This window comes from Microtus pennsylvanicus, chromosome 5 (genome assembly GCF_037038515.1).
Source record: "Microtus pennsylvanicus isolate mMicPen1 chromosome 5, mMicPen1.hap1, whole genome shotgun sequence".
In the NCBI taxonomy this organism is placed as follows: Eukaryota; Metazoa; Chordata; class Mammalia; order Rodentia; family Cricetidae; genus Microtus; species Microtus pennsylvanicus.
The window spans coordinates 88,097,071-88,116,450 of record NC_134583.1 but is presented as its reverse complement, the minus strand read 5'-3'; the positions used below and the strand labels follow the sequence as shown (position 1 = coordinate 88,116,450).

General features: G+C 50.5%; 1 protein-coding gene across 2 annotated transcripts; it reads left to right on the top strand.

The window, feature by feature from the left end:
- Positions 1-5,337: 5,337 nt before the first annotated feature.
- Positions 5,338-16,935, top strand: Peli3 (pellino E3 ubiquitin protein ligase family member 3). 2 transcript variants are annotated; one of them, XM_075973083.1, is made up of 7 exons: positions 5,338-5,522; positions 6,669-6,821; positions 9,829-9,958; positions 11,852-11,953; positions 13,352-13,546; positions 13,861-14,049; positions 15,621-16,935. In XM_075973083.1, the coding sequence occupies exons 2-7, from the start codon at positions 6,670-6,672 to the stop codon at positions 16,188-16,190; spliced, it is 1,338 nt and encodes a 445-aa protein (XP_075829198.1). In that variant the 5' UTR covers positions 5,338-5,522; position 6,669; the 3' UTR covers positions 16,191-16,935. The 2 variants fall into 2 exon arrangements, with proteins under 2 accessions (XP_075829198.1, XP_075829199.1); XM_075973084.1 differs by lacking the exons at positions 5,338-5,522; positions 6,669-6,821 and adding an exon at positions 7,924-8,047.
- The last annotated feature ends 2,445 nt before the right edge of the window (positions 16,936-19,380 follow it).

Genomic DNA, 19,380 nt, shown 5'->3' with positions numbered 1-19,380 from the left:
AGGGCACTGGATCCCATGGAACTGGAGTTACAGACAGTTGTGAGCCACCATATGGGGACTGGGAACTGAACCTGGGGACTCTGCAAGAACAACAAGTGTTCTTAACCGTGAGCCATCTCTCCAGCTCCTCAGCTCAGTCTTGAGCCATTCACCCTCCTCACTTCTCCTGTACTCGTGATGACCTTGCCAACCTCAAGACATTTCCCTAGAGACATGGCACTGGGATGATCCAGAGACCCAGAGACCACTGTCAAGAGCCTCCCTGGGGTGAGCCAGAGACCCTGAGACCACCATCTAGAGCCTCGTGCCTCCATGTTAGCGTCTACAGAGACGCTTGGCATTTTGCTGTTCTGATTGTCAAATCCACCGTAAGTCCCCTTATGAGCCTACTAGCCTCTCTCAGTCTTGTCCTTCTGAGGCATATAAATTCCAAGGCTTTCCCATGTTGTAACACCCGATTTTGTGTTACACCCTTGGTACAGTTCGCGCGCCACTGTACCATACGCGAGTCGGGCAAGGGCCTGGAGATTGAAAGAACACACAAAAAGGCCAGGGTCATTCGAAAGGAGATCAGCCGAATGCCAGTTTATTCAGTTTTGGGGGAGTCCTTACCTACCTAACTGCTGCACAAGGATCTTCGCCCAGGCAGGTGGGAAATTACCATATTAACAATGGAGACAATGCCCTACAGCTAATCACCAGGTGGGGCAGGGAGAACACAGGAACAAACAGGATGCTTAGTTAGCTGACCAGAAACTGTCCTCACAAATGCGCCCCAGGAACAAGAGCAGACCCGGGCCCTACACCATGTCACCTTGAAGAGTCCATGGATTAGCCATGGTGGCCACAGCACAAAGTACGTACACTGCTGCCACCCTGCCACTAGGGTCCTGATGATCATATGAGAAGTCAGGCCAGCTCTCCTCTGCTCAGTAGCCTGAGATCTATCTTTTCCAAGTCCACCCTCTGGCCTCCAGCGTAGGCTTAAGCAGAGTCCAGTGTCTCAGCTCCCCCTTGTCTCTCCCAAACACCCAGCCAGGAGTATGTGTGCATGTGCAAGTGTTCAGAGGCAAGAAGAGGGCGTCAGATCTCCTGGAGCTGCAGACGCAGGCAGATATGAGCTGTCCAATGTGGGTGCTGGGAACGGAACCACTAAGCTATCTTTCCAGACCCCTGTTTTTTCTTGAGACAGCATCTCCCTTGTAACCCTGCCTGACCTGGAACTCACTATATAGAGCAGGATGGCGTGAACTTACAGAAATCCACTTGTTGGTTTTTCAAGACAGAGTTTCTCTGTAGTTTTGGAGCCTGTCCTGAAACTAGCTCTGAAAGACCCCTGGAGTTGGGAGACTCTCACTTGTCTCGAAATAACATAACTCCCCAAGAACTCACGAGAGACCGTCCTTGCTGTAATCACACGAGGTTTATTGACAGGAACCAGCACGCCAAGACTTATATCCCATGCAGGGGTAGAGGAGTTCGACCCTGAGTAGCTTGGAGAAGGGGTATTTAAGGGAAGAAACCACAACCCAAAGGGGGTAGGAAGGGCGTCATTGGAAGATTCCAAAAATACTAGTGATGATCACAAGGAGGTAACGCCCCGTTTCTCAAGATTGTTCTCAAGATTATAATCTAACTTTGTGGTCAGCCGTTTCCTGGAACAAAGTCACTGAACCAGCTAGCCTAGATTTTTTGGCTCTACTCTTTCTGCTAGGGGGTCTGGATTTATCCTGGTCTTTCAGCTCATGTAGACCAGTCTGGCCTCGAACTTACAATGACCTGCCTATCTGTCCTCCTAAGTGCTGGGATTAAAGCATGCGCCACCACTACTTGGCTTGCTGATACTTCTTGAATGCTGGAATAAAGCTGGTGATGTCTGAACCCTTCCCTTCCCACACCTGTACTGTGCTAGTGTAAGGTATTACCCAGAACCATAACCCAGAAGAGACCTTTGAGTCTTGGCCACCCCTAAGTCCTCTACTGTAGCCTGGTGTGGGGTGGTAACAACAGGGGTTCCAGTTGTTGGCTCACGCTTGTGAAAGCTGGAGCAAGCTTCCCTCCGTCTCTCGGCCTCCATTTCCTCGTCTGTAAACTGAGGTCTCTGTACATGAGTGCTTCTCTAGCAGACAGTGTTGGAATAGCAGATTGCCTCCATACTATAGGCCTGTAGAATTGAAACCCAGTGAGGGATTTGTGTGGCCTTCTGGGTGAGCGGCTTCTAGGAGGTTCTTGTATAACCAATGAGTACCTTTCTTTGGCTGCTGGACCTTGACAGTTGGCAAAGCAGTTGGTATTTTCACTTGTTTTTAGGTAAGGAGTTAATGGAGTGGATTAGCGAGGCGGGTTTAGGGCGTCTGGGAAGTTAGGGGAGACTGTATTTGTTTCCCTTTAGTTTGCTCAGTTTTTTAAAAAGATTTATTTATTATGTATATAGTGTTCTGCCTGCATGCATGCCAGAAGAGGGCACCAAATCTCATTACAGAAGGTTGCCAGCCACCATGTGGTTGCTAGGAATTGAACTCAGGACCTCTGGAAGAGCAGCCAGTGCTCTTAACCTCCGAGCCATCTCTTCAGCACCTCCCACTCATTCTTTGCTGCCGAAGTCACAGTTATCTCTTCTGTGCATAGGTCCTTGATCTCCTCATAAAGCACACTTCAAACTCAGGGGTTGGGGCAGAGGTGCAGCTCAGCTGGCAGAGTACTTGCCTAGCACCTAGGGAACACTGTGTTTGATCCTATACACTGAACAGACTAGGTGTGGTGGTACAGACCTGTCATCCCAGCAGTGAGGAGTGGAGACAGGAGAATCCATAGGTCATCCTGAGCTTCAACCTCAAGGTTAGCCTGAATCCTGTCTCAGAACAAATGCACAAACCCACTGCTCCAGACCAAGAGATACTAAGCAGCAGAGGCCACATCTGAGCCTCCATTTTTTTTTTTTTTTACAAATATACAAAGTCAGGAGTTCTAGCGAAGGGCTTGTTGGCCTCTGCCTTTTTTGTTTTTTATTTTATTGAGCTCTACATTTTTCTCTGCTCTCCTCCCTGCCTCTCCCCTTCCCTTCAACCATCTCCCATGGTCCCCATGCTCTTAATTTACTCAGGAGATCTTGTCTTTTTCTACTTCCCATGTAGATTAGATCCATGTAAGTCTCTCTTAGTGTCCTCATTGTTATCTGAGTTCTCTGGGATTGTGGGTTGTAGGCTGCTTTTCTTTGCTTTATGTTTAAAAGCCACTTATGAGTGAGTACATGTGATAATTGTCTTTCTGTGTCTGGGTTACCTCACCTCAATATGATATTTGCTAGATCCATCCATTTGCCTGCAAATTTCACGATGTCATTATTTTTTCTTCTGTATAGTACTCTATTGCGTAAATGTACATTTTTCTTATCCATTCTTCAGTCAAGGGGCATTTAGGTTGTTTCCAGGTTCTGACTATGACAAACAATGCTGCTATGAACATAGCTGAGCACATGTCCTTGTGGCACGATTGAGCATCCTTTGGAATATATACCCAAAAGTGGTATTACTGGGTCTTGAGGAAGGTTGTTTCCTAATTTTCTGAGAAATCACTACACTGACATCCAAGGGGGCTGTACCAGCTTGCATTACCACCAGCAATGCAGAAGTGTTCCCGTTTCCCCACAATCTCTCCAGCATAAGTTCTTAACAGTGTTTTTGATCTTGGCATTCTTACAGGTGTTAGATAAAATCTCAGAGTTGTTTTGATTTGCATTTCTTTGGCGACTAAAGATGTTGAGCTTTTTCTTAAATGTCTTTCAGCCATTTTAGATTCCTCTGTTGAGAGTTCTCTGTTTAGGTCTGTACTCCATTTTTTTTATTGGATTATGTGATCTTTTGGTGTCCAATTTCTTGAGTTCTTTATATATTTTGGAGATCAGCTCTCTGTCCTATGTGGGGGTGAAGATCTTTTCCCATTCTGTAGGCTGTCGTTTTGTTTTGTTGACCATGTCCTTTGTTTTACAGAAGCTTTTCAGTTTCAGGAGGTCCCATTCATTAATTGTTTCTCTCAGTGTCTGCGCTACTGGGGTTCTATTTAGGAAGTGGTCTCCTGTGGTGGCCTTTGCTTTTAATCCCTGCTCTTGGGAGGCAAAGTAATGACGTCGTGAGCTGGAGGCTAGCCTGATGTATATGGCGAACTCCAGGCCAGTCGGGAGTACACAGTCAGACTCTGTCTCAAAATACAAAGCAAGGAAGCTAGAGCAATGTCTCAGTGGTTAAGAGCAATGGCTGTTCTTCCAGAGGACCCTAGTTCAATTCTCAGCACTGACATAGTGGCTCACAACCATTTGTAATTCCAGCCCTAGGGGTCTGAGCTTCTGGCTTCTGTTGGCACCAGGCATGCAAATGGTACACAGACATGTATGAAGACAAAACACTCATATACATAAAAATAAAACAGACTGAAAAATTCTAAAACAAAACAGACAACAACAGAAATAAAGTCAGGAGCTCAAGAGTCTGGGGTGTTTGTTTGTTAGCGGCAAGTGCTTGCTAGGCTGTATAAAGCCCTAGGTCAGACCGCCTCTTGGTTTCTCTTCTGAAAGTCATTTCTGTAAATCTGTTTGCAATTATTGTACTTGCCACCCAAGGATTAAAAGACTTAATTTGCTCAAATCCAACGCAGAGAGCCAAATACAGAGAGATTTCTTTTGTAAGTTTGCGGTCCGGAGGAACTGAGCGCGCAAACGAGGAAATAGAAAGGATAGGAGCGTGCTGGTGGGAGGGGAGGCAGCTGTGTCTGTCTCCGGACACCAAGGAAGCCAGAGTCCAACGAAGGCTACAGAGAGAAAGTGATCAAGCTGAACTGGAAAACAGATATGCTCTCAAGACTACCGCAGTGGCGTTCCTCAGCCTCCGCGGGTGACGCACCTTCCTCCTCCTCCTCTAGTAGTATCCTTTTCTCAGCTCGCCCCCGGCTTCTCTCTAATGCCAAGGTTTCTCCAAATGGGAGGCTGGGTCTTGGAGTCCCCTGTCTAAGGTTGGGGAAAGGAACCTCTAGTCTACTGTGAGGAGGCTTCGGTCTCGGGGAGAACCCCCGGAGATCCTGGATGGAGGGTGAAGTATCTGGAGCCTGGAATAGGGGAAGGGTCTTGTAGACCAAGTGGAGTTCCTCAACAAGTCAGGAGGGGATAGGGAGTCCTTCAGAGGGAATGGAGGGAAGGACTTCATTGGTTCCAGGGTCTGGGCTCAGGAAGGGGCGCGGGCTCCCAAAAACCTCTTGGCAGCTCTGATTACAGCTAGGCTAAGCCGCAGGAGGCGGAGCCTCGGAGTAAGGCGGGGCCCATAGGGGGCGGGTCCGGGGGTGGGGCGTGAGGCAGGGGTGGAGCTTGGAGGTTTGTGTGCTCAACCCTCCCTCCTCCGGGCCCCGCGTGTCCCCGTGACGAGGCTGCACCGAGCAGCCGCGGGCCGAGTCCATCCCGCCGCAGCAGTCCCGGGGTGAGGCAAGGGTGAGGTGGGTGGGGGCGAGCAGCGCACGAGAGCCCTGAGCGCCGCCAGGTGAGGTCGGAGAGGTGGAGGGACGGGGAGGCGGGGGCTGTGCCGGGAGTGTGCGGGGGGCGTGTTTGCGTATCTGGTGGCGGTGAGGTTTGGGGAGCGGGTCTGAGGGCTAGCGCCTGTGGCTGTTAGCGCGTGGGCGCGTCCCTGCGGTAGCAGGTCTGGGTCTGCTGCGCCCGTCTGGGCACTGCCCGCGGTGCTAGGGGTGTGCGGGACTGTGTGTGTGTGTGCGCGCGCGCGCGTGTTTGCGAGGGACCACCGGGTTGTGTATCTGCGTATGCGCTGGGCCGTCATTGTGCCTGTCCCGAGCGCGGGGTGCGGGCCTGCCTCAGCGCAGACCATGCTGCCTTGGGGTTGTTAAATAGGCAGCCTGCGGGGGACCCGCTTTGCTGCAGGGGGAACCCGATTGAAGAGCGCCGCCCCCACAGGCCTCTGGAGACCAGAGCGGCCTGAGGACCGCAGACAGACACCTGAGGGAGGAAAGGAGAGAGGGAGGGACGGACGGAGGGAGGGACGGAGGGAGCGAGGGAGGTGGTGCTGCGCACCCGGGAAGGATCTGGAGGCCTATCTGTAGTGTCAGACCAAGATGGGGAGACTGAGTGAGGTGGATGACAAGAGACAGGCAAGCGGATAGAGGAAGGCAGGTTGATAGGGGAGAATCGAGTGTGGGAAGAGAAAAGGCAGAAAAGGACAGTGCTGGGAGGACAGAGAGTCATTGGGAACGGACTGACCAACAGAGGCCTAGACCTGCAAAGGGGCAGAAAGATTAACGTGAACACATAGAGCCAAGAACCGGTCAGAGGGTAACTGAGGTCTTGGGGTTAAGAGCTTAAACCAGGAACTAAGTCTGAGAGGTAAGGTCCCTTGAGTCCTGGCTGCTTGTCTTCCAAGCATATTCCATCCAAAGTTGGTGTATTCCACTGGCCCCATCAAATATCCTGACCCTCTGATTTCGCCGTTCTTTCTTGGCCTTTCTCATCAGTCTCCCTCCTTGGTATCCCAGCAATGTCATCGTTTAGGGGAGACAGAGTAGTTACAGTAACAAGGGTTGAAGGGTCACTCTTGCCGTGGCCTTGCAGCTAGTCCGAACTTGAGAGGAGCTGGGGTGGGGCGCTGCAGAGTTCTTTTCTCCTCTCCCACTCTGCTCAGAATGGTGCTGGAAGGAAACCCTGACGTGGGATCCCCTCGAACCTTGGACCTCCAGCACCCAGGGAACAAGGGCTCTTGCATCCTCTCTTCTCCTGGTGAAGACGCACTGCCAGGCGAGGAACCCATCAAGTATGGTGAACTCATCGTCCTGGGGTGAGCCTCCCTAGTCCGGGAGTGATGGGCCTTGGGTAACCCCTTTCTTGGGTCAACCAAAACAACAACGGGTACCAGCCGCCCTCCCCAGGACTCTTGGTTCTTTGTTTCTTGTTACCTTTCCAGATGAAAGACAAAATTGACCAAACCCTTACCCATTCATAATTAATGGTCTTTCTTTCTGCTTCTCATAAAATTCCTGAGACAGCCGGGCGGTGGTGGCCAAGCCTTTAATCCCAGCACTCGGGAGGCAGAGGCAGGCGGATCTCTGTGAGTTCGAGACCAGCCTGGTCTACAAGAGCTAGTTCCAGGACAGGCTCCAAAACCACAGAGAAACCCTGTCTCGAAAAACCACACACAAAAAAAATTCCTGAGACAATTCTTAACTGCTTACCAGAGTTTCTAATTAGATGAGAAAGGGTCTGTACTGTGTGTAGGTGTGGAGAAAGAACTCTGGTGCTGAACAAAACTCTTTCGTCACAATCCTACTTCTGCAAGGTGCCAAACATTCCCCATTCTGAAGATAGGGTTGACACTAAGTCATACCCCCAAAGGTTATCTGAAGGAAGGGACTTTTGTAAAGGACATAGACCAAGTGTCTGGGAGGCAGGCGGTGCTAAACCTTTTCCTGGACATTATTTCATTTCAATCTTTACAAAGATGCTGTGAGGAAGGAAGTGAGGAAACTGAGGCTCAGAGAGGGGAAGTGACTGGCCCAAGGGCACACAGCTGGTAAGTGGCAGGGCTGGGATTTGAACCCAGGTCTTCCTAACTGTAGATCTAGCACACTGTCAGTAAGCTGCAGCTCACTCTTGTGCTACAGATGAGAAAGTAGAGGCTATAAAAGAGGAATTTATGGGCCTTGATGGCTGGACAACCCCCAACCCCATCCTGTCCTTACCTACACTTCTCATGAAACTCTTCCCCCAGACACAGATGCTTCTTTCTCTCTCTGTGTCTTCTTTGACCTTGTTTCTTCCCTGAAGGCACAACTTGATCGGCTGTAGGTTCGTGATGGAGAGTAACAATACAAAGCAGTGGCTGTCGTCTGGTGACTTGTATGTGCCACCTCACCTTCCTTCAAATAACAACACTCGCTCAGTCATATCAAGAGCTTGCTATAACCATACCAAACTCTGTCAAGCATTTTACAGTGTTTTATCTTGTTTGCTTCTCAAAATCTGCCTTCTGAGTAGGTCCTGACAAATGAACTCCATTTCAGAGAGGTATGTCAGGAGTGGAGGAGCCAGGATGTGTGTATGCCAGGTTCCTGTGTGTCTCAGCCTGCATCCCAATCTGCCCCCCTCTAGCCCTGCCTCTGCCCATTCAGAAGGGTTCAGAAAGGTAAAAGAGATGCTCCTCACCAGGGTGCTCACTTCTGAAAAGCAGCTGCTTTGTGTTCCGACAGAAGGAAGGGCTGTGTTTCTATCTGTGCAAGGCCAGGGACGGAGGAGACTGCAGACCCAGAGGAGGGGCCTTGTTGACAGCTCTCTGTCCTGAGCAGCTCAGGGAAGCCTCACTTAAGCTGTGTGTCAGAGCTACGGGAGAACACGTGGAAGTCACACATGGAGTCAGGTGGAGTGACACTCACCTCTAATCCCAGCACTCGGGAGGTAGAGGTAGGGAGGCCAACCTGGGTTACATGAGACCTTGTCCCCAAATTAACAAAAAGAAGAAAGAGGGAATGAAGGAGAGAAGGGGAGGAGAGAGAAAAGAAGCTGTGAGATACTGGAGGAACCTTCCATCTGGCAAGGCAGAATCTCTGGATGGGTCTAGAGAATATAGATTTTAACAGACACACTAAATTCTAATTGATCCTTGTATTTGGCATTTTTTCCCTCTTGAGACAGGGTCTCACATAGCTCAGGCTGAACTCCATCTGTTTCCCTAGTAGCTGAAATGACCTTGAGCTCCTGATCTTCATTCTTCGAAGTTCTGAGATTACAGGCATCCGCCACCAGAGTACATTTATGTGGTGCTAGGAATTGAACCCAGAACATTGTATATGCTAGACAAGTCTCCACCTACTGAGCTTCATCCCCAGCCCTGTATTTGACAACTACTTATTCCCTTCTCCAAGGCTTTCTATGACTCCCCACTACTTACAGGAAACATTCTTAGCTCGGTATTCATATCACCACACTATACTTTACCACCGGGTCTCTAAAGCTTGTCCTCACTACAGCCTGCCAGACTTAGGGCCTTGGCTTAGAGTCCTCTAGATTGAAGGACTTTGGCAAGTCTAGGTGGAATATGACTACAATCTGGCTTCTTTTCTTTTTTTCCCCCTCCTGGGCCTTGACTTGTCTAATTTATAAACTAGGAAGAAAGACACTTCCCTGGCAGGACACTTCACACATTCCATTAGGTAATGAAAAACACGAAGGACCAGGAACGGAGGCAAAAGCCATGGCAGCAGTCAAGCCAATGAGTCACCTCCTCTTTGCTTCTCATGGCCATCCCCCTGAGTAAAAGCTGGAAAGGTGTGGAAGCCAGACATAATGGAGATTGTGGAGATGACGGAGGGGTGGCATTAGAAGCTGGTTTCTTCCCTGCCTGGTCATTTGTGGTAGTTGCTTGATGAATGACCCTCTGATGCAGGTCTTTCCAGCCTTCGGGGCCCGGGGTTTGCTCCCAGAATCTCAGCCCTGGGTTCTTATCCCAGCTCCTGCCACTGGGGCTTGAGTGTGCTTGACTTGAGCCTGGGTCATGGCAGGTGGTTCCTCCACTGAGGGCACAAACATGACTGTGATACAACACCTCTACGATCCTAGCATCTGCTGTCACAGCTGAGGCATCCAGGGGACACTTGGCTCATTGCAGGAGGGACCCCACCGCCTGCCCCTCAGTGCAGCCATTTGCTGTTCTGGGCTCTTGTAGTTTTGGATAGTTCTAGCATTTGTTTATCACCGTAGGGTCTGCTCTGAGCTGGCAATTTCCTCTAGGTCCTCTAGAGGCTCACTCTCTTCTTTGTCTCCTCCCACTGTCCCTCCCCTCACATCCACAGGTACAATGGGTGTCTGGCAAATGGGGACAAGGGCCGCCGCCGAAGCCGCCTGGCACTGAGCCGCCGGCCACATGCCAATGGAGTGAAGCCAGACGTCATGCACCACATCTCCACACCACTCGTCTCCAAGGCAAGCTGCTTATCCCAGTGGAATGGGTGCTGTCCTGTCCTGTGTGCCCTGGGCTGCCCAGGCCCAGGTCTTCAGCCTTCCTAGACCTACTGCCCGTGGAGCAGGGGAGCCCACTATGTCATTCCTCACTGCCTATTGGCTCAGCAAAGAAATAGTAATGATGGGGCTGGAGAGATGACGGCTCAGTAGGGTAAGAGGGCTTGCTATGCAAGCATGAAGATTTGAGTTTGGTTCCCCAGCACTCATGAACTAAAAACACACGTGCCTGCGACCCTAACACTGTTGAGGGCAAAGACAGGAGGATTGCTAGGCTTGCTGACCATCATCCCAACTAAAAAACACAGGCTCGGGGCTGGAGAGATGGCTCAGAGGTTAAGAGCACTGCCTGCTCTTCCAAAGGTCCTGAGTTCAATTCCCAGCAACCACATGGTGGCTCACAACCATCTGTAATGGGGTCTGGTGCCCTCTTCTGGCCTGCAGACATATACACAGACAGAATATTGTATAAATAATAAATATTTTTAAAAAACACAGGCTCCAGGTTCAGCGAGAGACATAAATCAGAGTGATAAGAGGACACCCAATGGCTTTTAGGGGCACGTGACCTGTGCTCACACGTGCACACCACAGACACACCCCAAAATGGTGCTAATAGACATCCTCTGTGGTGTGCCCACTCTTTAACAGCATGCACAGTGTTTTCTTAACTGCCATTCCCCATTCATTGGTTGGCAATTTTACTCATTTAAAATTGTAAAATGCATTTGTGTGTATATATGTTTTTGCCCGCGGGAGTGTCTGTGCACCATGAGCATGCAGTGCCTGCGGAGGTCAGAAGAAGGTGCTGGATACCTGGGGACTGGAGTTACAAACCCTGTGAGCTGCCATATGGGTGCTAGGAATCAAACCTGGACCCACTGCAAGAGCAGCAAGTACTCTTAATCACTGGGCCATCTCTCCAGTACCTTTCACCATTCTTTAGAGGTAGCAAAGGCTCCCTGAGTGGGATGTGTTGTTCACACAATGTATTAGTCGGGGTTCCCTAGAAAAGCTGAACTCATAGAATGAAACTCTACCTACCTACCTACCTACCTACCTACCTACCTACCTACCTACCAACCTACCTATCCATCTATGAATAAATATATGGGGTTATTTATTAAAATGGCTTACAGACTATGGTCCAGCTAGTTCAACAATGGCTGTCTACCAATGGAAGGCCAAGAATCCAGTAGTTGTTCAGTCTACGTGGCTGGATGTCTCAGCTGTCTTCAGTGTACTCTGGAATCCTGAAGAAGTAGGCTCGAATGCCATTGACAGAATGGACTTGCAGTGAGGGGAGCGAGCAGGCCAAGAGTGGGAGCTGGTGTGGCCCAGATTAAAGGTGGCCCTTCCTGCCTGAAAAAAATCTTGATTAAAGGTTTATCTTCCCACCTCAGATACCTGGGATTAGAAGTGGGTCTTCTCACTTCGATAATTTAATTAAGTAAGAATCCCTCACAGGTGTGCCCAGTTGTTTAGATTTTAGTTAATTCCAGATATAGTCAAGTTGACAACCAAGAACAGCCATCCACATGCAATACCAAGGAGAAAACTTTGGCTTAAGGGGGTTGGCATGGAAGTTAAGTCTCTGCTGTTTCCAGCTGTGTGCCTGAGGGCTGGTTCTTGTCTCTGACCTGCAAGTCCCCACCGCAGAAATGGAGCACTAGCACATTTTTTAAGATAGCTCGGGGGTTAAACCAGAGAACCAGCTAAGAGTTCCTTCTATAGTCTCCTCTGCACGGGGTGGAGCCGCCCCTTTCTGGGAGTGGCTACTGGGTCTTGAGCTGGCCTCTGGCTCAGACGGTTACACCTCTCCTGTACCCTGGGAAGTGACTGCCTTCTCTCCACCAGGCCCTGAGTAACCGAGGCCAGCATAGCATCTCGTACACACTGTCGCGGAGCCACTCAGTCATAGTGGAGTACACACATGACAGCGACACAGACATGTTCCAGGTATGTCCCATCTCCCAGCCTCTGCTCTGCAGGTGTTCAGGGTCAGGCCATGGGCCCAGAGACCCTGGGACAGGAGGTTCTGACCACTCATTGCAGTGGATTGTCCTTCGATGGGAAGCAGGATGTGTCAGGCTGGGCCGCTGACTTTGCAGTCTGTAGCAAGTCAGCAGCCCTCAACGTCAGGACACTTAGAAGTGATATACAGCTTTGGAATTCAGAGGACAGGGTAATTCTCATCACGCCTAGGTTCATCTCTGTGCACTTACCATTGGGTGACTTTGGACAAGAGTCATTTAACATCTCTGAGTCTTATTTTCTCATCTGTAAAATGAGGCTCATAGTAGCTTCCCCCATGGGAAGAGTAACTGAGGTCTTGTATAAAATGCCTAGGTTTTTGCTCTTGCAGAGAACTCAGGTTCAGTTCCCAGCACTCACATCAGCTGGCTTCAGTGGCCTGTAATGCAGATTCAGGGAATTGATGCCCTCTGCCCCCATAGGCTCTTGCACACATGTGCAATGAAGTCATTCAGGCACACATACAAATACAAAAATTAGTGGGTGTGGTAGCTTAGACTTTAATCCTAACACTTGGGAGGTACAGATGAGTGAATTTGAGGCCAGCTTGATCTACATAGCAAGTTCCAGGTCAGTGAAGGCTGTATCGTGAGACCCTACTTGACAGCAACAACAATCTCTTTTTTTGTTGTTTGTTTGTTTTTGTTTGTTTGGGGTTTTTTTTTTTGTTTTTGTTTTTTGAGACAGGGTTTCCCTGTAGTTTTTTTGGAGCCTGTCCTGGAACTAGCTCTTGTATACCAGGCTGGCCTCTAACTCACAGAAATCCACCTGCCTCTGCCTCCCGAGTGCTGGAATTAAAGGCGTGCGCCACCACCACAACCCGGCAACAACAACAATCTTTAAAGATGCATTCTTACTAAAGTTTAATTTGCTGTTACTATTCCAGGGTGCCACCTTTTAATGGGTCTATCAGCAGATGAGCTGGTTCTTCCTGAGTGGGGTGTTTCTCAGAGCTATGGGGCCACAGAGCAGATGCTTCTTCATGCCTCAGCTCATCAGATGTAGAGACCCTTCATACAAGGACGTAGAGTAGTTCCTTACCTGTGAGTTGCAATCCCTTTGGGGTTGCAAATCAGATAATTACATTACCATTCATAATAGAAGAATAATTACAGTTATGAAGTAGCAACAAAATAATTTTATGGTTGGGGGTATGTATTAAAGGGTTGCAGCATTAGGAAGGTTGAGAGCCACTGTCCTAGAGAGTTGTGGTGTGCTACTCTTTGGGTCTAACGTCTTCTTTGTTTGGTGGCTGCTGAGACACTGGGTGAGAGGCCTGTGAGATCCACCTGTACATGTGTGCTTGTCCTCCTTTCCTTGTAGATTGGCCGCTCTACCGAAAACATGATTGACTTCGTGGTAACCGACACATCTCCTGGTGGAGGAGCCACAGAGGGCCCTTCCGCCCAAAGTACCATCTCCCGCTATGCCTGCCGCATCCTCTGTGACCGCCGGCCACCCTATACTGCCCGCATCTATGCTGCTGGCTTCGATGCCTCTAGCAACATTTTTCTTGGAGTGAGTGAGCCCCCAGCAGGGCTTACCCTTCCACAGAGTAAGCTGATGGGAGGGAGGCTAGAGGGCCGCTGCAGCCTAGGGTGAGGGGCCGCTGCAGCCTAGGGTGAGGGGCCGCTGCATAGCCATTCTCTGCGTCACTCTCCTATGGCTTAGCAGCCCACTTCTTGAAAAAGCAAAGTGGGGTACAAAGAGGTCAGGTAGTACCCAGGACCTCTCTGGGAAACTCTAGGCCTCGAAGGTGGGGGGACAACACCTCTGGCATGCAGCTTTTTGGGAGCGTCTGGAGTTGTGAGCTTATCCTCATGTGGTCCTAGGAGCGGGCAGCCAAATGGAGGACTCCTGATGGTCTGATGGATGGCCTGACAACCAACGGGGTCCTGGTGATGCACCCAGCAGGTGGCTTCTCCGAGGACTCTGCCCCAGGTGTCTGGAGGGAGATTTCTGTCTGCGGGAATGTGTACACATTGCGGGATAGCCGCTCAGCCCAGCAGCGGGGGAAGCTGGTAGGTGACCTCCTCCATTCTTCCCCACCCTTCCCAGGCCCTCATAATCAGTTCATTGCCTTTCCAGGCTGGGAGATGATTGATGGTACTTCTCTCCAAGAGAGTCCGCTAGGCTTTCTTTGGTGAGCCCCAGGCTCAGTGTGTTCTTGACACTTGTCACGTACCCATAGACAGGGCCAGAGCAAGGCCCCTAGGCATAGTTTCATACTGCTGGGGATCCAGCAGGTGATATGAACTAGAACTACACAAATGCAATGTGTAGAGCCAAATGGCTTTGAGGCTGGGAAAATCATATCCTCTTCCAAGGGTGACACTTGGTCTGCGTATGCACAGTTTATAGCCCAGAGTGTTGGCAGCTTATACTGTGTCTGTCACGTTCAGGGAGGTTTAGTGCTATTATTCTTTCCCAGCAGCAAATGGTCTTTGGAATAGTTCTTAGACTGCTGGTCCAGAAGTACCCCTCTAGTGCTATTGGGAGCTGGGAGTAAGGGATAGGAACCACGGGGCCATATAGCTATATTCCTTGACTGGACCACACAGAATTCTCCCCAGGTGTGAGTTCTAGGCCAGCCTGGGCACATAGTAAGAGCCTGTCTCAAAATCAAACCAGGGCCAGGCGATGGTGGCACACGCCTTTAATCCCAGCACTCGGGAGGCAGAGGCAGGCGGATCTCTGTGAGTTCGAGACCAGCCTGGTCTACAGAGCTAGTTCCAGGACAGGCTCCAAAACCACAGAGAAACCCTGTCTCGAAAAACAAAACAAAACAAAAAAAAATCAAACCAGGGACTAGAGAGATGGCTCAGCGGTAAAAGCACTGGCTGTTCTTTCATAAGACCCAGGTTTGATTCCTAGCATCCACACAGCTGCTCACAGCCATCCGTAACTCCATCACCCTCTTCTGGCATACATATGGTGCATAGTATACATGCAGACAAAACACTCATAAAATTAAACAAAATGAAAAGCAAACCACACACGTGAATGTGACGTGGATGTATACTTGTTATGTGCCCACTGTATACCAGACATCGTTCCATGTTTTTTGTCTGGGTGGCTTATTTAGTATTCACAAGGCCCACTTGAGAAATGGAATCCACTTTAAGGCCCAGGAGACCAAAACACAGAAATTAAGTTATTCTCTTAGCTGAGTAAGTAATGGCAAGACCAGGATTTGAACCCAGGCTCCTTCTAGAGTTCTTGCTGTGATCCATGACCCTTAGGACAGCTGCTTTGGGCTGGTAGCCAGTGTTCACCATGGGATATATTTGCTCTCTCTGGCACATCCTACTTCGGCCATTATGGGAGAGCTTTGGAAAACTTTGAAGAAAAACCTTGCTTTGGGTCAGACTTTCAGATTTGACCTGCGAAGATACCAGAGCCCAGGTCCTACTGAGAACAGGGGCTGTATGTACTTAGCGGCATCTGTCTTCCCTGTGTCAGCTGGCCTGCTGACCTAGGGTGTTCTCTCCAGGGAATGTCACTGGCCAGATAGGTGGCTTCTCTGGGGTGAGGCTGCCTGACGGCAGGGCCAGAGAGCTCTTGGGCTAAGGCCTTCTGCTGCCTCCGGCAGGTGGAAAACGAATCCAACGTCCTGCAAGATGGTTCGCTCATCGACCTCTGTGGGGCCACACTGCTGTGGCGCACTCCAGCAGGGTTGCTGAGGGCACCCACACTGAAACAACTGGAGGCCCAGCGACAGGAGGCCAACGCAGCACGGCCCCAGTGTCCTGTGGGCCTCAGCACCTTGGCCTTCCCCAGTCCAGCCCGTGGCCGCACAGCACCTGACAAGCAACAGCCCTGGGTCTACGTCCGCTGTGGTCATGTCCATGGCTACCATGGTTGGGGCTGCCGGAGGGAGCGAGGCCCTCAAGAGCGCGAGTGTCCTCTTTGCCGCCTTGTGGGACCCTATGTGCCCCTGTGGCTCGGCCAGGAGGCTGGTCTCTGCCTGGACCCTGGGCCACCCAGCCACGCTTTTGCACCCTGTGGCCATGTCTGTTCTGAGAAGACTGCCCGTTACTGGGCTCAGACGCCACTGCCGCATGGCACCCATGCTTTCCATGCGGCCTGCCCCTTTTGTGGGGCTTGGCTCACTGGTGAGCATGGTTGTGTCCGCCTAATTTTCCAGGGGCCACTGGACTAGGCTCTCCAGGGTCCTTGCTGCCATGCCTGCCTACCCACCCAGGTCCCCCCTCTCCTGCCATTCAGAGGGAGCTCTGCATGTGGGACTGTGCCTGCTGGCAATAGCCACACCAGTTGGACACTTTGGATGGGTTGTGACCCTCCCCTTAACTCTAGCCTCTAAGAGGATCCCTGAGATCTCTATCCCAGTCATACTGATGGGGACTTTAGCACCAGCTCTGCCCCAGGCTGATGGAGGGCGCCCCATGCCCCTACCCTTCCTGGGGTATGCTACATCATGCTGCCTACACTGTGTCCCTGGGGGAGTGAAGGGGCCATGGCCCCTGACTTCCAGCTTAGTCCGGTTGTGCCCTGAACCTGCCAATCCAGTACCAGCTACTCCTTCCTCCTGCTGCTGCCCTGGGTTGCTCTATAAATTTGCTCAGCTGCCCTCACAGATCCACGTGTCCCACATGCATGCAGTATCTCCAGCCCTCTGAGTACTGAATGGGCCAGCAGTCTGAGGTCAGCATTTGCAGGCAGGGATAGCACTAAGTGGAGGTCACATGGGCAGTCAGGTTCTCCACCGGGTGGAGTTCACAGCCTAGTGATGGGTAGACTGCCTTGCGGGTGTTAGGACCAGCGAGTTCCAGGTTCTAGGGCTAGAGAACAGCACTTGATGGATTTGGGAAAGAAAAAGGCTTCGTCGAGGTGGCGACACAGGAACTCAGCCTCCATGCTGGCTTGGACTTTTCTAGGCCCACAAGGTAAGGGCTCTGTACCCTCTCTGCACAGGCTCAGGGTAAGGAAGCAGGGATGGGGAAACAGATTAAGGGATGCTGGAGCGTAGGGTGTGGTCATGCTTGGTGGAGAATTCAGATCCTCATTTGTGAACAATCAGGAGTCAGCTCCACGGCACTGGCTCTGACCCAAGGGCTAAACACTGAACAGTCACTGTGTGCCCCATCCCATCCTTACAGTCACTTCAGCAGTGTTCACGGAACTCTCGCCTCTCGAAGATTTGGTCATTTAATCTCCACAGTGATCCAGGAAGGGATATGTCCCCACTTAGGTTGGTAAAAAGATAAAGTTACAATCTAGTTGCAAGGCGTTATGGGAAGCCACACCTACCCATAAGACCATACTAAGGCTGGGCAGGACGGAGGCAAGGCAGTTTAGAGTCTGTTTAATGGAAAAGCTGAATAAGTAGATGGATATATATCCACCTGCTCAGTGTCCAGCCCCATGTGGGCCCCAGAAATGAGCAAGGGCTCCCACATAGAGGAGGCCCTGTGGGACTGACGCCAGAAGCTGATCACCACATCCTGCTGGCCACCTGTACAAGAAGGCGGTGCCCCGAGAACTCTAGAGGGTCTGAAACCAGAGCCACATCTTGATTGGCAGACACTGCAGAGGCAGGATGGAGTTTGGAGGGCAGCCGGGGTGAGGACAGCAGCATAGAAGAGCAGGGAAAGTGCCTAACAACCAGCATCCGTAGAGAAAGAGTGATGGGACCAGGGCTGTAGGCTGGGACCTGGTGGACACTGGTGACTGTGGAAGTCAAGTCAGCGCCAACCCTTCCTTACTCCTCCTGTTGGTGAGTCAGGTCTTCCTGTGAACCAGGGGCCGAGCTGGGGTTTCCCCCTGATCATTTAAAGGACAGTGAACCAGGATAATAGGTAGGTAGACTATAGAGAAATAAAAGGGGGTGGCTCTGAGTGTAGGTGTGACCTTGTCCTCAGTGCAAGATAGATGCCACAGCTTCAGGGAGGTGCAGATTCCACAAGAACCTGCACAGCTGGTTGAGGCCAGAAAGACCAGGCTTGGGCTATTGAGAGGACAGAAGGCAGCCTTCCCGCAGACGAGTGTCCCAGCTACCGTGGGATGCATGGCAGAAGGGGATGCCACAGTGTATGAGGAACATTTCAGCCCTACCCCCAAACACTAGAAATGAAACTCTACCCAGTTCTTGCTAATGCTCCTGTTGGGGACCGGGCAGGGGAGCATATTCTGATCTCACTTCCGGTTTTGAATCTCAGACTCTGGGAGGAAGGACTCAGGCTGGTGGTGGGAGCCAGCCCTTGAGCTTCAGATTCCACAACTGTCAAATGGAACGACAGTCTCTAAGGCCAGGCATGGTGGCCTCTGCTTGCAATCCTAGCATTTGGTAGGGTAAGGAAGGAGGGACATTGTGTGTTTATTGCTAGCCTGAGCTACATGGCAAGATCCTGCCTCAAACAAACAAAAACAAAGAGTACTTTGTTCACCAGGGGGATGTAAACATACAGAGAAGCCATGACCCATTAATAGAATGTGCTACAATGACAGAGAGAGAGAGAGAGAGAGAGAGAGAGAGAGAGAGAGAGAGAGAGAGAGAGAGAGAGAGAGAGAATATGTTGGGTAGGAGGAGGGAACAGTATAGTGGGAGGTCTTAGGAAATCTAAGTTTTCCCACCTGTGCAATTGATACAACATTGATATGCTATCTCAGGGGTTTTGCAAGAATTAAATGTGATTCTATATGGCAAGCTGCTGGTAAAGGACTTCATTCAATAAGTACTCCTATCAGTAGAGATTATAAAATGGCACCATGCAGCTTGGTTAGGGGTCTTGGGTACTGGGATCCTTCACTTGCCTGAGCTACCCCTTGGTTGCTATGGACAGCTCTATCTCTCCTACCTGGTTATGGTTACACCAACTTCATCTGAGTCAGTCCACTTTATCCCTATTCTAAAACCTAAAACAATACCTAACAACAATGAAAAAAAGGCAAAAGGAGAGAAGGGGAGTTTCCTCAGGACATAAACATAATGTGCACCAATCAGAGGCAACAGCTCCTAGTGTTGTGGTGACAAGCCCCTCTTGGGCACCTTTGTGAAGGAGAAGTCGGTGCCTGTACTGGACGTCAGTTACATTGGGCTCTATACATAGGCGTGGCAAGGAGAGTGGGTTGGATTTCACTCCCAAGACACTACCTTCTACACAACCCAGGGGGCAGCACTATTCCTTGAGGGTCTCCCCTTCCTCGGAGCAGGTTCACTTATTAGTCCTGAAGTAAAACTGACAGAGCTCAAATGACCCACCTAAAGTCACTTTCTGAAAGGTGACAGAAGTCTGATTTGACCTCAGGCAATGTGTGTCAGCTCCCAGTCTAACCCAAGCTTTTTACAACATTTTCCTCGTCAGTCAGCAGGAGCTTGCACACACTACTAG